This window comes from Mirounga angustirostris, unplaced genomic scaffold, assembly GCF_029215605.1.
Source record: "Mirounga angustirostris isolate CCGP_5_RB_7025 unplaced genomic scaffold, mMirAng1.0.hap1 SCAF_5, whole genome shotgun sequence".
Lineage (NCBI taxonomy): Eukaryota > Metazoa > Chordata > Mammalia > Carnivora > Phocidae > Mirounga > Mirounga angustirostris.
The window spans coordinates 57872590-57890752 of record NW_026991713.1 but is presented as its reverse complement, the minus strand read 5'-3'; the positions used below and the strand labels follow the sequence as shown (position 1 = coordinate 57890752).

Below are 18163 nucleotides of genomic sequence, written 5' to 3'. Positions count from 1 at the left end.
GAATGATGAAGGTGAGTTTATCAGGTGGATGGTCAGTCTGCAAAAGTGAAATAATACAAGAGATGACAGGCAAAACTCTATTTCCTGAGTGGGAATAAAGTAACAGAGGTATGTCTAAGTGACAGTGTGAGGAATGTGCAGTGATTGCTTTAGCTCTCACACCTAGGATGGAACCTAGGAGAAAAACTACAGAAACAGAACCCAGGAACTTTCCTCTCATTACCACCAAGATGCAAAGTATTGACAGAGCATAACTTTTCTGAAGGAAATCTGTCCTCCACGCCTTTGCTCCTGTACTTACGAGTAACAGAAACCACTCTTCTCACACATTAGGCAGGTTGTAAAGGCTGGACCGGGCTGACCCCTACTGGGCAATAAGCCAGCCACTGCACTCCAAGAACATGGGCACAAAACTTTCTCCCTTCATGCTCATTCATTTAATTCAAAAACAACAGTACAGGGCATCTGAGCGGCTCAGTTGTTAAGCGTATGCCTTGGGCTCAGGTCTTGATCTCAGGGTTCTGGGATAGAGTCCCACCTCCAGCTCCCTGCTCAGTGGGAAGCCTGCTTCTCCCTCTCCCACCCTCCCCCTTGTTTGTGTTCCCTCTCTCACTGCGTCTCTCTGTGTCAAATAAATAAATAAAATCTTAAAACAAAAACAAAAACAAAAACATAGTACATTTACTCTGTGCTCAGCGGGGAGTCGCCTTCTCCCATTGCCCCTCCCCCCGCTCATGCTCTCTCTCTCAAATATATAAAATCTTAAAACAAAAACACCTAATAGGTGAGATATGTAGTTGCCTCTTTAAACGTCCCCTCCTCGCAGCGCTGGGGAGAATGAGGAGTCCAGTTAGAAGGCTAATGCAATAGTCCAGGGAAGAAATAATGTGATTGGGGTTCAAGGACAATCAGATATGTGAGATGAGGGAGACAAAGAAGTCAAGGACTTCCAGGTTTCTGGCCTGGGCAGCTGGTTGGTTATGGGTTGCAGTTCACAGAAGTCAGGGAACCTACGCAGTGGAGGAAGCTTGTGTAGGAAGACAAAGTAAGTTTTAGAACAAAGTAAGTTTTAGACATGTTAAGTTTGAGGTGACTGGCTGGCGGGGTGAGTGGGGGGAAGGGAACATCCAGGCAGAAATGTCTAATAGGATGTTGGATATACAAATCTGCAAATCAGCAAAGAAATAAACGGTAGAGATTTTGAGTCCTTCTCCAATAACCCTGAAAATACAAAACCAACATTTACAGTATTTACACATTATTATTTATTAAAACAACCTGCCAAGTTGTATTCTAAGTTATTCTCTCATTTAATTTTTAGCAACGTCTAAAGGTTATTGTTTTTGTTTACAAATGAAAACACTAAGCCTCGGAGAAGTTAAGGGATTTGCCCAAAGTCACACAGCGGAGCTGGGTTCGAATTCGATTGTTGCTTGATTCTAAAATCTATACTTTTGATATCTTGCTACACCATCTTTTTAAAGGTCCTACTTGGTAAAAACGTGAGCAGTATTCCCCTCAGGAAAAAAACTACCAACCACGGGCAGACCTAGAGCAGAACTCACTAAAATGGCGGCTCCCCGACTGGGCGCTGGCTCTCTTACGTCATCATAGTGCGCGGCGGTCGCTCGCGCACCACGTCGGAAAGGAGCAGGAGGGCAGATGGCGAGGTCTCAGGCGGGGGGGCCGTGCCCCGTTTATCCCCGGCGCAAGATGGCGCTGCCTTTTGTACGTTCGCTCTGCCTGTGCCGCTGGGGAGCCAAACGACTGGGGGTTGCCGCAGCCGAAGCCCGCAGAGGTAAAATTATTTCCTCTTACTCTCTTTTATCTCCAAAATGGTTTCCGTTATTCCCGGGAGCCCTTTTGGGTCATTTCCCCTCCCGATCTGCGTTGGTCTTGAGAGTCCAAACATGGGGCACGATCTTTTTTTTTTTTTTTTTTTATCCCCAGGCGTCCCCAGTCCGAAGGCCCATATTAAAGTGTCCCACTCTTGCCCGCGTGACATTCTGACTCTTTCCCGTGTACTCGTGAACTCCTGACTGCCTTTCAGATCGTAATGTGTATGTATCACTTCTAACCCCCGTCATCATTCAATCTCTTTGCTCTGCTCGCAGCCATCAGCTTCAAACTGGAAGAAAAAACCGCCCACAGCAGCCTGGCGCTCTTCAAAGGTGACACAGGTGTCAAATATGGCATAGTGGGATTGGAGCCCACCAAGTTGGCCCTGAATGTGGAGCGCTTCCGGGAGTGGGCAGTGGTCCTGGCAGACACGGCTGTCACCAGTGGCAGGCACTACTGGGAGGTGACAGTGAAACGTTCCCACCAGTTCCGGATAGGAGTGGCAGATGTGGACATGTCCCGGGATAGTTGCATCGGTGTGGACGATCGTTCCTGGGTGTTCACCTATGCCCAGCGCAGGTGGCACACCATGTTGGCCAACGAAAAAGCCCCTATTGAGGGCATCGGGCAGCCAGAGAAGGTGGGGCTACTGCTGGAGTATGAGGCCCAGAAGCTGAGCCTGGTGGATGTGAGCAGGGTCGCTGTGGTCCACACGCTACAGACAGATTTCCGAGGTCCAGTGGTACCTGCCTTTGCCCTTTGGGATGGAGAGCTGCTGACCCACTCAGGGCTTGAGGTGCCTGAAGGCCTCTAGTGTGTCCCTCACTGGAGTCCCTAATCATGCTCTTGGCCATTCTCCTCTGAAAGTGTCTGAAACCTTTTAATTTTGCCACCAAGCAATCTCTAATTCTCGAAATGCAGTGTTGGGCCCTCTGTGCAATATCTAAGTCTTCTCTCCCATACCCTGTGAAAGCTGGGCATACAGCCACCCTTCCCCTCCCGCAAACTACTGCCAATTTCCTAAGCTATCATGAGTGTACTTTGCCTGACTGGCTTCCTTTAGTCGCTCTGCCTCCCTGTGCCCGGACCTTTCTCAGACTGCATTCAGTCCTGGGGTATTAGCTTTCAACTTTGTTTGAATTATTCATCACGGTGATACCTCTGCCTCCCTTTGCCCCCATGTAATTTTTTTCCCCCTTGGGACTCTAGGATCTCTCCAGAGTAAATCCTTTCTACCTCTGGCTGGAGGAGTGGTGCAATGACTTGGCCCTTTCTCTCTATAGCAATAGAGTCTGGGCTCTGGCTCCCTCAGGAAGTGCTTTACTGTGTCTGAATGAAACAGAGCCCTCCTTCCCCAGTACCTCAGTGCCAGACTCTCAGCCCCACACTGCTGCAGCTATCACCACCCAGAGTCCATCTGCCTTAATCTGCACACCTCTGACATTTGGTCAATCTGTTATAATCACTGGGCCAGTTACAGCCATGCCCAAAGGAGACAAGATAGTTTTGCCACAGTTGGAACTTCCAGAGCAAGGAGGGAGGCCTGAGGTCTTGCACAATCCATTGTTGGGCCTGCTCAGTCCCAAACCCTCACGTATTACCACCCCGCTCCCCTACCCAACCTGACCTCTGGCAGCAGAATACAGTTAACCTATAGTAATATTTAGGGTTGAGGAAAATGTGGTGGGATGAGTATGTACGTGAAATAGGTATTCTCCGGCTCTGCCTGACCTTGTGGTTCCCTCCTATTCTACCTTTGATGGCAATGCAGCTAGATACCCCTAGGGGAGAGGGAGAAGGACTGGGTTTAACAAAAATAATAATTTGTGTAATTAAAGTTTATTTGAGCACAAAATACTTTCTCTGTCTATAAAATTAGCAGTAGCAGCGGTACTTTCCAGCCAACGAGGGCAGACCTGTCCAGACTATTAAAGCCTGGTACGTGGCTGTCCCACTTCCTTTGTGGATATACCTGTGCATGGTGGCTAGAGCCCCTTTACCAGAGTATCTCTGTCTCTCTCATGATGGTTTATTTAGGGAGAAGGAGAGGGGACCTGGGTGAAGACCTGGGATGATTTTGAGTGGGCCAAACCATTAGGCTGTACCTCGAAGAAGCTCGTCGTCTCCATGGATTGCTCTACTGCATGTGTCCACCAAGGCACTTCTCTATACTCTGTCTGCCAAGGGAATGGGGTATTTTCACTCTCACAGAAAGCAGTGGCCTAAGTCTTGGTCCCCACTGAAGCAGTGTGGCTCTCCATAGCATGTTTGGTGGTTATGGATTAAGTGTGTGGCCAGCTCGTGCTTTTCCTCGAGCAGGGACCGTGTGCATGTCCCATGCTCACACCATGCTCTCTAAGTTCTCTTTGGACAGGGCCTCAGCCTCTGCCTCGGCCTGAGTCTCCGATGGTGTGTAGGAGTCCTGGTAATCCTGAAGCAGTTTCACCACCTCCAGGTGGTTGAACTGCACAGCATCATCCAGGGGAATGTTGCCCCACCTAAAAGGAACGAAGACCGTGATCGGGCAAAGAAGACATCCCCAGTGCTATGGTTATATACATGACTGGTGGCAGGAGGGTGGTGGTAGAGAAGCTGCTGCCCAAGCCCCACCCCCTTTTAGCTTAATCTTACTTACCTGTCCTTGACAAAAGGATTCACTTTGCAAGCTTCAATCAGGAATTTAACAACTTCGATGTGTCCTAGGAATATGAGCAGAAGGAACATGAGATGGTACAGATCCTCAACCTTTTGGTGTTAACATTAGTACAGACCTTGGCAGGTGGAGTCTGAACCAAGAGGGGAGGGGGAAAGGCCTCTTCCCATTTTGCTCCCTGTGGCACCCAATAATAGTTGGCCTGCAAACTGCAGGGCATCTGGACAAAACTAGTTGCAGCCCCTGTAACCTTAAGGGCATATACAACGGGGAGTACTCTTGGTAGAAAGGAAGGGGTCTTGGGGGTGCCTGGCTGGCTTAGTTGGTAGAGCATGCAACTCTTGATCTCAGGGTTGTGAGTTTGAGTCCCATGTTGGGAGTAGAGTTTACTTAAAAAAAAAAAAAAGCATAAAATATTTTTAAAAAGGAAAAAGAAAGGGTCTTAAGATCTGTTTCCCCTTTTATTTAACCTTCAGATACCTTCAGCTGCAGCAACATGCAGGGCTGTGCGGGAGTCATAGTCTTTCTGTTCCATGTCCATGGCTGACAAGGCAAACCTGAGGGTAGTGGAAAGCAGCTGGAGTTACCCAGATCAGCCTAGAATCACTAGTGTCTTTTCTGAAGTGGGGTTCCAGACTGGATGGGTTCCAGAAAAAGGAAAACAGCTTGCTAAGATGTGTAGACCCTGCATAATCATGTTCTATATCCAGATGCCAGATGAGACTTACTCCCAAATCAGACAGGGGTGTGATGCTTCCAGAAACATCACCGCCTACCCGTGGTAGATGCCCAGTACATGTTTGTTGATGTTGGTGATCTACTTGAGGCAGAGTCCTTACTTACCTCCTAGGACTCTGCTCTTAACACCCCGGTTAATCATAACATGGCTGCCATTATTTAAATTCTTATCACAAGGCAGTCACTGTACTTAAAATAATCTCATTTAAATGCAGTCTGTATCCATTCTATCTGGCTCTAAAGCTGAAGCACTTAACTATTTTGCTGTGTTGACTCCTAATGAGATCTCTGACCAGGAGGATTTTACTGTTTATTTGGTACCTTCGAAGGGCTGAGACATCTCCACTATAGGCAGCAAATAACAGGTTCACCACAGTCTTGTTCTGGAAAACAAATACCCACCTGAGATTGACTGTGACTTTGAGCTCACCCATGCCCAGCTCTGCCCTGTGACCCTTCTCCAAAGATGCGTAGCCAAGGGTATTGCTAAAGCATTAATGGAATGTTCTATTCTGAAATATATATATATATTGTTTCCTATTCTGAAATATTCTTACAAGCCACCTGGGGTTTTCCTTACCCGAACTTCTCCCCCTTCACGCCGTGGGTCTAACTTGCGAGCACAGTGCCTCAGGTTATCGTAGTTGTGGAAATTGAAGAGAGACACCAACTTCTAGAATGGTAAACCAAAGAGATTGTTTACTTACTCTCTCTACTTAGTAGGAGCTCAAAGTTGTTTCATTTACTCATTTAAAACCATTAAGACCCTTCTGCAAAGTAACTCACCTGGCAGAAGCTGATGCCCCTATGGCTGTTCCCTAGTTTGTCCAATGGAGGTGACAGACACATCATTCCCATTACATTGGGTACCACTAGGAGGATGGCTCCTGACACAGCTGACTTGGCTGGCAGGCCCACCTTGGGGATAAAGTTGAGACTGAGGATGAGCTAGAGGTGCCCTCAAGTCTAGATTAATAAGTTAGTCTATCCCAAATGACTGCACAGGCAAAGTCATGTCCATCTCAACCTCCTGGCTTGTTACTTAGCTTCTTTTCTTACTCCTCTCCTGTCCTGTCCCCCTTAAACTCATGGCTTCACTAAGTAATACTTGTTGAGGGTCTATGCTGTGCCTGATGCTGCCCTAGAACTAGGACGGTCTCTTTTGACTTCATCCCGGTGGTAGGAGATAGATGATCAAGAGACAAAAAGAATCATAGCTTATGAGAAAACATGGGAGGAAAGAAGCAGGGTGCTGTGACAGAGAATGCAGTGGGAGGGGGTGCCTACCGGAGGCAGGATGGTAGTAAAGCCTCTCTGAGGAAGTGACCTCTACACTGAGGCCTAGAGGAGAAGTGCCAGGAACATGAAGGGTGGCAGAAGTGGGGTTCAGAAGCTGCAACATCACGTATTGATGTGTTTGAGGGATGCAGTGTGTTTGACAAACTCCCCGAAGGACTCTCAGCCTAACTGCCTGGCTGGAAGTTAGTGACGGGGAGGCAGGAAGAAGCCTGTCCTCACTTTTTGGCTCTGGACCAGTGGCAAACGGATGGCAGGGCCAGAAGCACTCACATGGAAGGCAAACTGGCCTGAGAAGTCGTACATGCCGCAGGAGTGCATGAGGCTGAGGGTGTTGCGCACTGCTTCAGCGCTCAGTACACTCTCTCCTGTGATGGGGCAGATCCCGCCGTTGGCCAGGGTGGCTGCCATGACACTGCCTGACTCACAGGTCACCTCCACGGAGCACAGCTATGGAGACAAGGCAGAGGTGAGGGTGCAGTGTGGATCATGAGCACTGTGTTCTTGGGAGCAGAGCCACGTTCTTAGCATCTTGATCTTTCAAAAAGTTCCCCTGGTGTTTCTGAAGGACACCAGAACCCCTGGAGAGGAGCATCCCTCTTGTGGATCAGAGCAAGGATGGCAGTCTGTCCTGTTCCCTTGGCCCTGAGCTGAACAGCAGTGTTTGCTCACCTGGAAATAGAGATCAAGAGCAGCCATCATGTCCTCCCCCTTAGGAAAGCACTGTAAGGAAGAAGAAGGGAGAGCATTTCTTTTCAGACCATCAGCAGACCCTGTCACACTGCCAGGATCTCAACCGAAGTCCCCAACCCCATGTGCCCTTCTACCAGCTGCAGAATTCCCAGGGACTTTCTCTAGCAGCCTTTCCCAGTTACCTTCTTTTCCTTTAGATAATAGCCGATGGCATAATTCCGATCCCCTGTTTCCTTCTCTGACTGGAATCTGAAGCAAACACCCAATTTAGTACTTGACATTTGAGGGGTGGGTATAAGGAGAAGGGGAAAAAATACCTTCCCTAAGAGAGACAGAACTAGATCACACATGTCAAACTGACTTCTCACGGTAATCCTGGAGGAAACTTCTGACCCTGAGCAAGCACTGGCCATAGCTTTATTGTAAAGTGTAAAAAAGAAATCCCCAAACCCAAAATTGTCTAGTCATCTAGTTTGGAAAAACTGATGAGGTTTTTGGCTTTGAGAGGCTTGGCAAGAAAGGGCTTAGGGATAAAGCCTCATACTGCCTCTCTAAATACTAAATAGAAATGGAACAAATTCTTTTACAAAGTAAACAAATGTCAATGAATGGGTTCAGAGGAAGCTGGGTGGCCAAAACTCCCCTGCATTTCTTCCTCTTAAGATTCTTTCATCCCCCTTCTCTATCGCACATGCACCTATTCCACAATGTATTCAGCCAATCCTGCAAACGGGGCCTTACGTGGCATTGCTGAAACCCATGTATTCGTTCCCAGCCATTTTGTTCAGATACTGTAACACCTAAAAGAGAAAAAGCGGCATGAAAGGCATCACGTGGGTGAGGAACCCTACTCAACACATACTAGCCTGACTAACCCTTCTGAACTCCTAAGTCCTTATCCCAGCAGGGACATAGGAGGCTTTCCCTCTGAGGCCACGGATTCCCACACCTCTGGAAATAAGGCTTCTAGTATGGGCTGGTGCACTATCAAAGTGGGGTTAGAGCCAGGCACTGGGGCAGCTGGAGGGGACAACATGCCATGGAGAAAAGCAGCCAGGGGCTGAGTAGCAAGGGAACTTACAAAATCAAACTTCTCTGCTTTGTTACAGTCCATCTGCAAAGAGAGAAAGAAAAAGAGAGAGGGAGGGAGAGAGAGAGAGAGAGAGATCAGCATTCCAAGCCTAGGATGATGACAGGGAAGTGTCAGGAGGACTTAGTGGAGTTTAATGTCTTTTTTTTTTTTTAAAGATTTTATTTATTTATTTGACAGAGAGAGACACAGTGAGAGAGGGAACACAAGCAGGGGGAGTGGGAGAGGGAGAAGCAGGCTTCCTGCAGAGCAGGGAGCCCGATGCAGGGCTCGATCCCAGGACTCTGGGATCATGACCTGAGCCGAAGGCAGACGCTTAATGACTGAGCCACCCAGGTGCCCCTGGAGTTTAATGTCTTATACTGGTTTTGCTACTGGGAATATTTTACATTTTACAATGACTTTTTTTTTTTTACAACTGAGATTTTTTTTTTGTATGCCTGCATATCTAGTGATCTTAAAAACCAAACCATTTAGATTTTATTATCAAGTAATGAGTACAGATAACTTCACCCCATCCGTGAGTCTTACCCATCTGAGTCTCACTTCCAATTCCATTCTCAATCCCAGACCTCATCCCTGACTCTCACTTCCATTCTCCTGATTCCAGTCCTGTCCCCAAGCCCCACTCCTATTCCTGATCCCCATCCTCATCCCTTACAGCCCAGGCTGGAGCCATACTCTATCGTATCCCTGACTCCTAGAGCCATCTCCAACTGGACTGACAGGAATGGTATGAGAGGTGTGTTGCATATAATATTGTTATATCAATGAGCGCCTGGGTGGCTCAGATGGTTAAGCGTCTGCCTTCGGCTCAGGTCATGATCTCAGGGTCCTGGGATAGAGTCCCACCTCCAGCTCCCTGCTCAGTGGGAAGCCTGCTTCTCCCTCTGCCTCTCTCTCTCTCTAATGAATAAATAAATAAAATCTTTAAAAAAATATTGTTATATCAATATATTGATAACTGAAGTAAAGCTGAAGATTTTAGCTGAGAGTCAGGTCCAAAAGTCCTGCTTAGATGGGAATAGGATGAGGCAGGTGCAGGTTACAGGGCTGTAGACAGAGCTATCCCAGAGCAAGGGGAGAGCCTGAGCCTGGTCTCCCACCCCACCCCCACCACACCCCATTGCTTCCTACACATGTCAACCACAGTGTCAACACCATAGGGACTCTGACATCTAAGTCCCTTGGGGGAGGGTTCCTAACACCACCTTCCTCAGGAGGGGTTGTGATTGGCTCTGGAGTGTTGCTGCCCACACTGTTCTCAGGTTCTTGCTCAAGCCCTGGGAGACCTACAGCTGACAGGCCAGCCTGATACCCTTGCTCAAGGCCAACTCACAGTTTCAGGTGACGTGAATAGCTGCCCTGGCCTGGCCATTCACCCTTCTTTCTGTGTCTCTCACCCAGAAGTGGCCAATCAGTGCCCAACAGTCCTGTCCTCCCCCTGTATCTGGCATGTGGCCCTTTGTCCTAGGCAGGGGTCAAGACCTGCTCACTTCTCTAAGGGCCAGGAAGCTCTGTGCTCCAGACTCATGGGTGGGGGCAGAGGTACAGTTCCTTTTACTCACATCTTCAACATAGGTGGGTCCTTGCTGTGCCCTCACTGCCTCCTGGGGACCCTCAAGTCAACCCCCTGAAGAGCTGGGTAGATACGAGGAATATAGGAACAAGGAAGTTTAGAGAACAGTACCTACCATAAGGCTAGGATGGCACTGACCTTGATCAGGGAGCTCACGACAATGGCGCCAGCATTGACCATGGGGTTATGGGGGATTCCTGGGGAAATACAAACCACCCAGTCTTATTAGCTGCTGCGCAAAGCCTCCTTTACAGTCCACCCACTCGGCAGGCTAGACAAGAAGGATTTCTTTGCCGGGGAGGATGAAATGACAGAGCTAATGAGGAAGGTCAGGGAAATAAACAGGGCGGCAGGGATAGGTGGGAATAAGAAGGGGGAGAGCTGTGAGTCTGGCTGAGCTCTGGTGGTGCTCACCTTCCTCATTGAGGGAGAGCTTGTTGTAGCGTAGGCCACTGGGCTCCTTGCCCACAAACTTGTGCACGTAGTCAGTGCCTAGGGTGCTGATGGAGATGGCATAGGTGAGGGGCTTCACACAGGACTGCAGGCAGAAGGGAATCTTTGTGTGGCCCACGGAGTGCCTGGAGGCAGACAGGTGCGGCAAAAGGGGTCAGCCTGTGTTCTGCACCTGTGCCCCGCCTCCCCTTCCTCTCTCCCAGCATCTCACCGCTGACCATCCACAGTGCACAGGGAGACGCCCCACAGGTCTGGATTGGACTTGGCCAGCTGAGGGATATAGGCCGCCACCTGGGCACGAGTGGGGACAGAGAACAGACAGAACAGAGATATGGATGTAGAGAGGGGGAACAGAGCTGAGGTTCAGGGTCAGGAGAATCTTTTAGATAAAAGTGAAAATTCTGTCTTCTGCAGGGCAAAGGGTTCCCTCCTGCCCGTTTTTTCCAGGGACACCCAAGCCTTAAGTCCAAGAAGGCCTTATCTTTCTGTAGCCCTATTCCTATAGAGATGGCACTAAAGCCTATGGAAGGTAAAAAGAGGAGAATTCTGGGGTCAGCTTCCCTTTTTGGGTCTTGGGCTTAATTACTCTATAGGTCTCTTTCAAAGTTCTATTGAATCCTTTATGCTAATTGTCCCCTTCGAAACTTTGGATTCCCTCATCTGCTGCAGAAATTACATGTATAGAAATATATAAAGCCCCTGTCTCCATTTTTAGAGGTTCTGTTTCTCATCTCTCAATCACGGATTCCCAGCCCCAGGAAATTTCCAAGAAGCAAGGTATATCTGGCCCAGAGCCCTTGCCCCTCCCCTAGTCCCCTTGCCCTCACTTTGCCTCCAGTGAGCTCTTTGGCATCCTCAAAGATGCGATCCACATGGCTCGTGAACTCCTCAAAATCAGGAATGACAAACTTCTTTCGGAATGCCTGGGTCAGGAGCACAATGTTGCTGCTCACACACCTGGATCCCAGACACGATTGGGTTAGGGGGGTGGAGAGATGCAGCTGTGACTCACTCCGGAGCCATGGAAGTTTGGGAATAAGGAAAGTGCGAGTGGTCATTAGGTTTGGGACCAACAGCTGTATGACCTTCGGCATGTCACTTTATCTTTCTGGGTCTCAAGTTTCTTTTGCCTCTAAAATGAGGGGTTGTAATGATGTGGAAAGATAGCTCAAGACACAGTGTCTTGGGATATGAGAAAAAAATAAATACCCAAATAATATGTGTAGTGGGTCACCTTAATATTTTAAAAATCCTAAATCATATATTTACATATATTCCTATATGTACATAAATGTATAGGACATTATCTAGAAGATACACACTAATTTGTTAACAATGTTTACCTCTGGGAAAAGGGACTGGGGTTGGGGAGACAGGGAAAGGAGAACATGTATTTCTATACTGTTTGCACTTTTATAATGAGTAAATGAACATTCATATGTTACTTGTATAATAAATAAGTAATACAGTGAGGGGCTGGACTATCCAATCCCCAAGAGCCCTCCCTGCTGTTATAGTCTATGTCCACAGAACAGTTTTGAGAATGGTGCCCTTGATTCTGGGGCCCTCACTTTTGGAAGAGATCTCGGTCCAAGAGGCCACCACTGCTGGACTCTCGAACCATGCGGCGCATCTGGCTCATGCAGTCCCGGAGCCGGGGATCTGATGTCTGCAGTCCAGTGGCCTTCAGTGCCTTTAGGGGAAAGAAGAAGCCTGGTAAGTTCAACTACAAGGAAAGCAATGCAATCCTAATATTCTTTCCCAGTGGATAACAATGAGCTCAACCCCAGCTACCACAACAGATGGAACAAATGGGTTTGCAGAGTAGAAAAGGAGGGAATGGTGCAGCTTTGAAGGCTAATAAGGGTTTCCTGCCCTTTTTCCATCACGGCAGCTGGTTTCTGAACCCCTTGGGGCCAAGTCTCAAACCAAGAATGTAGGTTGAATCAGATGGTTTAATCTTCCCAGCCTGGAGCAGAGATGGGATTGCCTATGAGCCTAGATATCTACTGCCATCTACTATTTTTCACCCTCATGAAGCAACCCATTAGCAGCCCTACACTTGTCCTGCCCTCCTTTTCCCGCTTTGCGAGATCCTGAGGGCTCAGCATTCTGAGCAGATAGAGGAGAACTTACAGTAGTGAACTTGTGGATAGGAATTCGTTCCTGTCCTTCAGCAATAGTGTAGAACAGCAGATCACCCAGGCGGGATAGCATGCCACTCTCTGAGGAGTCACTAGGGGCAGAGATAGGGAAGGAGGATAGAAACGTGAGAACTGCTCCCTGCTTCTCCTAGAACATGGCCTTATAAATACGTAGGTGTCCCTGGGGTGCCTGGGTGGCTCAGTCGGTTATGTGTCTGCCTTCGGCTCAGGTCATGAGGTCTTGAGGTCGGGCTCCCTGCTCAGCAGGGAGCTTGCTTCTCCCTCTGCCCCTCCCCCCACTCCTATTCTCTCTCTCACTCGCTGTCTGAAATAAATAAATAAAATCTTTAAAACAAACAAAGGTAGGTAGGTGTCCTCACTCTACCTAACTCAGCCCTCCTGCCTGAATCATCTGATCTCTCCCTAAACCTCCAACTTTCACATCTTTTCTGGGAAGTCTTAAATCTTACTCTCTAGCTTTCTTTTGTTCCTAACCTTCAGACCTTTATTTCTAGCTGCCTTCTAGACACTTCCATTTTTAGATGTCTCATAGGCACCACCGACTCAAAATGTCCAAACCTGACATTATCTTGCCTCCCTCCCTCTGCTCCTCCTCCTGTGCTCATTTGGGTTAATAGTGGTATCATTCACCCAGGTGCCAAGCTGGAAACATGGAATCATTTAGAAAATTCTCATACCTTCCATCCATGTTCAGTTGGTACCCCACATTATGGTAACTACCATAATGTCTCTCAAATCCACCCTCTTTTCTTCCCCTGTGCCAGCATGGTATAGTAGAAAGTACCAGAATTTGCCCCTTAAAAGCTATGTGACCTTAATAGGGATAGTAAGTCAGGTTATTTAATCTTGCTGAACCTGCTTCCTCATCTGTAAAATAAGGGTAATAATGTCTATTTTACATGGGTGAAGTAGGCTTAATTAACATAACATTTTGTGAAAAAGTCTTTCACAAAGTAAATGCTCCGTAAATCATGCTTCTTTATCATCAGTCCACATTGTCTGTTCCCTAACTGCTACTACACTCCCTCGACTTCCAACCCATCTTCCACAATGTGCCAGTTCTTTCTAAAACTCAAATATAATTTCTCTACTCAAAACCTCTGTTAGCTCCCCAGTGCCTACAAAATAAGTTCTTATTTCTTGGTATGGCATTTAAAGCTCTTTAAAACCTGCCAACAGGGGCACCTGGGTGGCTCAGTTGGTTAAGCATTGGACTCTTGGTTTTGGTTCAGGTTGTGATCTCCTGAGTCATGGGATTGAGCCCCGAGTCAAGCTGAGTGGGGCTCCATGCTTAGCGGGGAGTCTTCTTGAAGAGTCGCTCCCTTTGCCTCTTCCCCGACATGTACATGCTATCTCTAAAATAAGTAACTCTTAGGGGCGCCTGGGTGGCTCAGTTGGTTAAGCGACTGCCTTTGGCTCAGGTCATGATCCTGGAGTCCCAGGATCGAGTCCCGCATCGGGCTCCCTGCTCGGCAGGGAGTCTGCTTCTCCCTCTGACCCTCACCCCTCTCATGCTCTCTCTCTGATTCTCTCTCTCAAATAAATAAATAAAATCTTTAAAAAAATAAAATAAAATAAGTAACTCTTAAAAAGCAAAACAAAACAAAAAAAACCACCTGCCAAACTTCCTTTCCTATTCTCCACTGTGCCCTGACACTCCAGTTATGCCAGATAATAGGTAGGTGTTCAAATGGTCCAGGCATTGTCAGGCTTCCTGGCCTTTGCTTATGCTGCAACTTCTGTATGGAATGACATTTTTCTCCTTCAGTTGGGACAGTCCTGCTCATCCTTCAAGGTCCAGGTCAAATGTACTAATTCTGTAAAGGCTTTCTCAAACTTCCCAATATTGTTTATGCTGTTGGTATGACACCACCCACCATCTTACTGACAGAAGAATCTCCCTTGCTCCACTGTTAGGTCTTTGTGGGTTTTTTTTTTTTTTTTTTTTTTGAGTCTATATTCATTACTTTTCTTTTTTTTTTTTTTAAAGATTTTATTTATTTATTCATTAGAGACAGAGAGAGAGAGGCAGAGGGAGAAGCAGGCTCCCCGCCTAGCAGGGAGCCCGATGCGGGACTCGATCCCAGGACCCTGGGATCATGACCTGAGCCGAAGGCAGACGCTTAACCATCTGAGCCACCCAGGCGCCCTATTCATTACTTTTCTAAATTAGAAGTACATTGCAAAATCAAAACAGATATGATATTTTAGGTTATAGATTAAATTCAGAATAAAAAGATGACAAAATTTCTTTTTTTTTAAGATTTTATTTTTAATTAATCTCTACACTCAATATGGGACTTGAACTCATGATACGGAGATCAAGAGTTGCATGCTCCATTGACTGAGCCAGCCAGGTGCCCCAAGATGTAAAAATTTCTTTTTTTAAGATATAAAGATTTCTAATTCCAATTCTTCTGTGTGGTTTTTTTTTTTTTTTTTTTTTTTTTTTTGACAGAGAGAGACACAGCAAGAGAGGGAACACAAGCAGGGGGAGTGGGAGAGGGAGAAGCAGGCTTCCCGCTGAGCAGGGAGCCCGATGTGGGGCTCGATCCCAGGACCCTGGGATCATGACCTGAGCTGAAGGCAGACGCTTAACGACTGAGCCACCCAGGCGCCCCTTCTTCCGGCTTTTTCAAGGCTGTATTTCCCACACTCCCACCCATTTTGCCCATTCTCCCACCCCCTCCCTCTTTATCCATCTTTATATATCTATATATATACATCCCTCTATAAATCTTTGTCTTCCTGGGACGCCTGGGTGACTCAATCGGTTAAGCGACTGCCTTGGGCTCAAGTCATGATCCCAGGGTCCCGGGATCGAGCCCTGCATCGGGCTCCCTGTTCAGTGGGGAGCCTGCTTCTCCCTCTCCCTCTGCCCCTACCTCTGCTCCTTCTCTCTCTCTCTCTCTCTCTCAAATAAATAAATAAAAACCTTAAAAAAAAGGAGCAGTTATTAAAATGACAATATCACACACACATATTCAATATTAAAAGCTGTTCATAAACAAAAAAGATAAGTTACCAAAGAATATGAATACTATGATCCTATTTTTGTCAAATTTTATACATACATATATAGGGTATATATGGATATATATCACGATATTAACTGGTTACCAAAGAATATGAATACTATGATCCTATTTTTGTTAAATTTTATACATACATATATAGGGTATATATGGATATAATGATATTAACTGGTTACCTCTATTATTGGGATCTTTATTTTCTTCTTGATACTCTATCTTGTTTTTTTTTATAATCAGAAATGATAAAGGTAAATATTAAAAAACAAACAAGAACCTGAATAACAGGGCATTTTCTCTTTTCTGCCTTCCTTTCCCCCCTCAAATACAAGAACCCCTCCCCATCATGGTATCACACCCCCAAAGTCCATCCTCTGCCAGTGCTTTGAACTCCTTCTGCCTACGGGAACACCAGCAGTTGGTCAGAGGCAGGAGGATCAAGGTTCCCCAAAACACTTCCATCACCTGACTCCACTGGATAAGGAAGTGTGTGTGGAAGGACTCAGGGATACCGCTTGCTCCCCATCCCACAGAAAGTTTGAAGGTGAGGGAAGTTAAGGCTTTGCTCTATCCTACCATTTCTCCCATGGTGATTATTTGGGAAAAGTTGGAGTAGAGAGTAGAATGGGAGAGAGAGGGCTTATTCTTTAAAGTTTGAATGTTCCATGTTTCCTTGAGAAGAGGCTGATAGACATAAAATTAATAAGTAAATCATACCTTACTGGTCTGTTACCTGTCAGGACAGAGGTTCCAGTGGTGGTGAGACAGTGAGTGCTGTGTCTGTCTGGCTACTTTACAATGTGCATGTCTTTCTGAATGTCATCGGTACATGTCAATGACAGGGAGATGGTCCATTTTCTGGTTCCTGCTATAATAGGGCAGGGGCTACTTAGGCAGTGTCTATGTTGGCTTCTAGAAAGGACAAAATTTCCTGCTCAGCTCCGTTTGCATTTCGGAGAAAAGAGGCTCAGCCACCCAGTGTTCCTGGGTGGTGGAAGAGAGAGGTGCAGCCGCAGCCTCTGGGGCAGAATAATAGCCCAAGGGAAGCAAACCCTTTATTATTATATTATTATATTATATTATATTAATTATATTATATTATATTATTTATTTTTAAGAGAACCCTTTAAATCAGGGAGCCCGAGCAGCACAAACAACGGCTCTGACTGGTTCTGGTTTGGGAAATCTGCGTCTTATGATTTTTTCCCCATTACGACTTCCTCATTCAACAACCAATTGGAAACTACCCTTATTCTACAGATTTGAGAACCCTGACAACACATACATCCAACACATAAGCAAACGACACACGCACATACCTGCGCACTAATAAACGCGCATCACACACTACACGCCGAGGACATGCCCAAACACAGACACACCATACAGCTGGACAGACCCAAGTACACCAGGACTCGAGATAGGAGATTGTTCCCTACCCACTCATCCCCTAAAATACACCCGTGGACCTAGAAGGAGAGGGAGGGTGAGGCTGCGCGGTGCGCACACGGCCCTGCACTCAGACACGTGCACCAAGCAACCCTCCGCGCCCCTCTGTGTCCCCAGTTAAGTACGCACCTTGGACAGGCACCATCCCGAGGACCGACCTGCCCAAACGCCCTCCCGGGCAGACGGCATGTTACCGCCCGAGCGCGGCGGACCCAAAGCCCCAAATCTAAAGGAAAAGGCATCGCAGGCTAGTGAGCGAGGAGAAGAGAGGGGAGATGAGATGCGCTCTCGGGGGTAAGGGGACTCGGGAGCTGGCGAGAACGACAGTGGGAGTGCGAGGGAGCCTGTCCCCTGCCCCTGTCCCGCAAGCCTTACTGATCCTGGTGCTGCGGCTGGTGGCTGTGCGGCGTCTCCCTGCCCAGCGCCGCGGCCTCACTGAGGTGGTGCCGGACGCCCCCGCCAAGGAGAGGGCTCCGGCTCAGGTGACCCCAGCCTCCCAGCCAGCAGTGACTGCCGGCCCCGCTCAGCGCATTCTGCAGAGCCCTCATAGAGCGCATCCCCCCAGCACGCCTCCCGCTCGGCCTGAGCGCCCGAGGAGTCTGAGCGTTGGTTGGAGGGAGGGGCGGAGGAATCCCGAACGCCGCAAGGTGGGGAGAGCTCGGTGTTGGAGCGCGGCGCCTAGGATGTGGAGGGGAGGGGAGGGGCCCAGTGGGTGGGGTCGGAGCAGGGGGAGGGGTCGGTCCCTAAATGTCTCGGACCACTGCGAGATGCTCTCAATCCCCCCCTAGACAGGGGATACGCGAAGAGTGGATAGGAGAGAAAGTGGGGCGGAGGGCGTTTAGTGGGTGGTAAAAAAAAAGGGGGCGGTGCCCGAAGTTGGGATGGACAACTCCTAGGTCCAATCATCGGGGAAGCAAAGACCTTGGGGGCGGAGAAAAGATGAGGCTACCCAATGAGAGCAAGGCGGTGGGCCGTCCGCGAAAGCCCTGTGAATTCCTCCGTGCCCTGGCACCTTGCGGCGGCCTTGCGTGCGGACGTTGAGGGCGGGAAAGCCGAGGCTTGGCGCTTTGCGAAGCCTGGCGAGCTCTTGGAGGACGCGGCGGCGTTAGAACGATGGAGCTGTCAGAGAGAGAGGGGAGCGGTACCTCTCGACACTCGGATAAGAGTGAGCCCTTT

At 48.0% G+C, this 18163-nt stretch overlaps 2 protein-coding genes across 3 annotated transcripts; one reads left to right on the top strand and one right to left on the bottom strand.

The window, feature by feature from the left end:
* The first annotated feature begins 1284 nt into the window (after window positions 1–1284).
* On the top strand, window positions 1285–3098 carry SPRYD4 (SPRY domain containing 4). Its single transcript, XM_045873183.2, has 2 exons — window positions 1285–1798; window positions 2115–3098. The coding sequence occupies exons 1-2, from the start codon at window positions 1663–1665 to the stop codon at window positions 2651–2653; spliced, it is 675 nt and encodes a 224-aa protein (XP_045729139.1). The 5' UTR covers window positions 1285–1662; the 3' UTR covers window positions 2654–3098.
* A 567-nt stretch (window positions 3099–3665) lies between these two features.
* On the bottom strand, window positions 3666–17608 carry GLS2 (glutaminase 2). Of its 2 annotated transcripts, none has more exons than XM_045873176.3 (18): window positions 17363–17608; window positions 12478–12577; window positions 11913–12034; window positions 11169–11298; window positions 10553–10632; window positions 10303–10466; window positions 10027–10085; window positions 8301–8333; window positions 7961–8019; window positions 7402–7468; window positions 7199–7249; window positions 6800–6976; window positions 6017–6148; window positions 5811–5903; window positions 5552–5613; window positions 4973–5049; window positions 4475–4538; window positions 3666–4337 (listed from the first exon to the last, which is right to left on the bottom strand). In XM_045873176.3, the coding sequence occupies exons 1-18, from the start codon at window positions 17542–17544 to the stop codon at window positions 4181–4183; spliced, it is 1809 nt and encodes a 602-aa protein (XP_045729132.1). In that variant the 5' UTR covers window positions 17545–17608; the 3' UTR covers window positions 3666–4180. The 2 variants fall into 2 exon arrangements, with proteins under 2 accessions (XP_045729132.1, XP_045729133.1); XM_045873177.3 differs by lacking the exon at window positions 17363–17608 and adding an exon at window positions 17117–17346.
* Between the last annotated feature and the right edge of the window lie 555 nt (window positions 17609–18163).

Bases quoted from the DNA above. Each gene is read 5' to 3' on its own strand.
- SPRYD4 (XM_045873183.2), top strand. From the start codon at position 1,663: ATGGCGAGGTCTCAGGCGGGGGGGCCGTGCCCCGTTTATCCCCGGCGC. The intron at 1,799-2,114 runs GTAAAATTATTT...CTCTGCTCGCAG, and splicing joins CGCAGCCGAAGCCCGCAGAG to CCATCAGCTTCAAACTGGAA.
- GLS2 (XM_045873176.3), bottom strand. From the start codon at position 17,544: ATGCGCTCTATGAGGGCTCTGCAGAATGCGCTGAGCGGGGCCGGCAGT. The intron at 10,086-10,302 runs GTGAGCACCACC...GTATTTCCCCAG, and splicing joins GCTCTCCCTCAATGAGGAAG to GAATCCCCCATAACCCCATG. The intron at 5,050-5,551 runs GTACCAAATAAA...CACTACCCTCAG, and splicing joins GATGTCTCAGCCCTTCGAAG to GTTTGCCTTGTCAGCCATGG.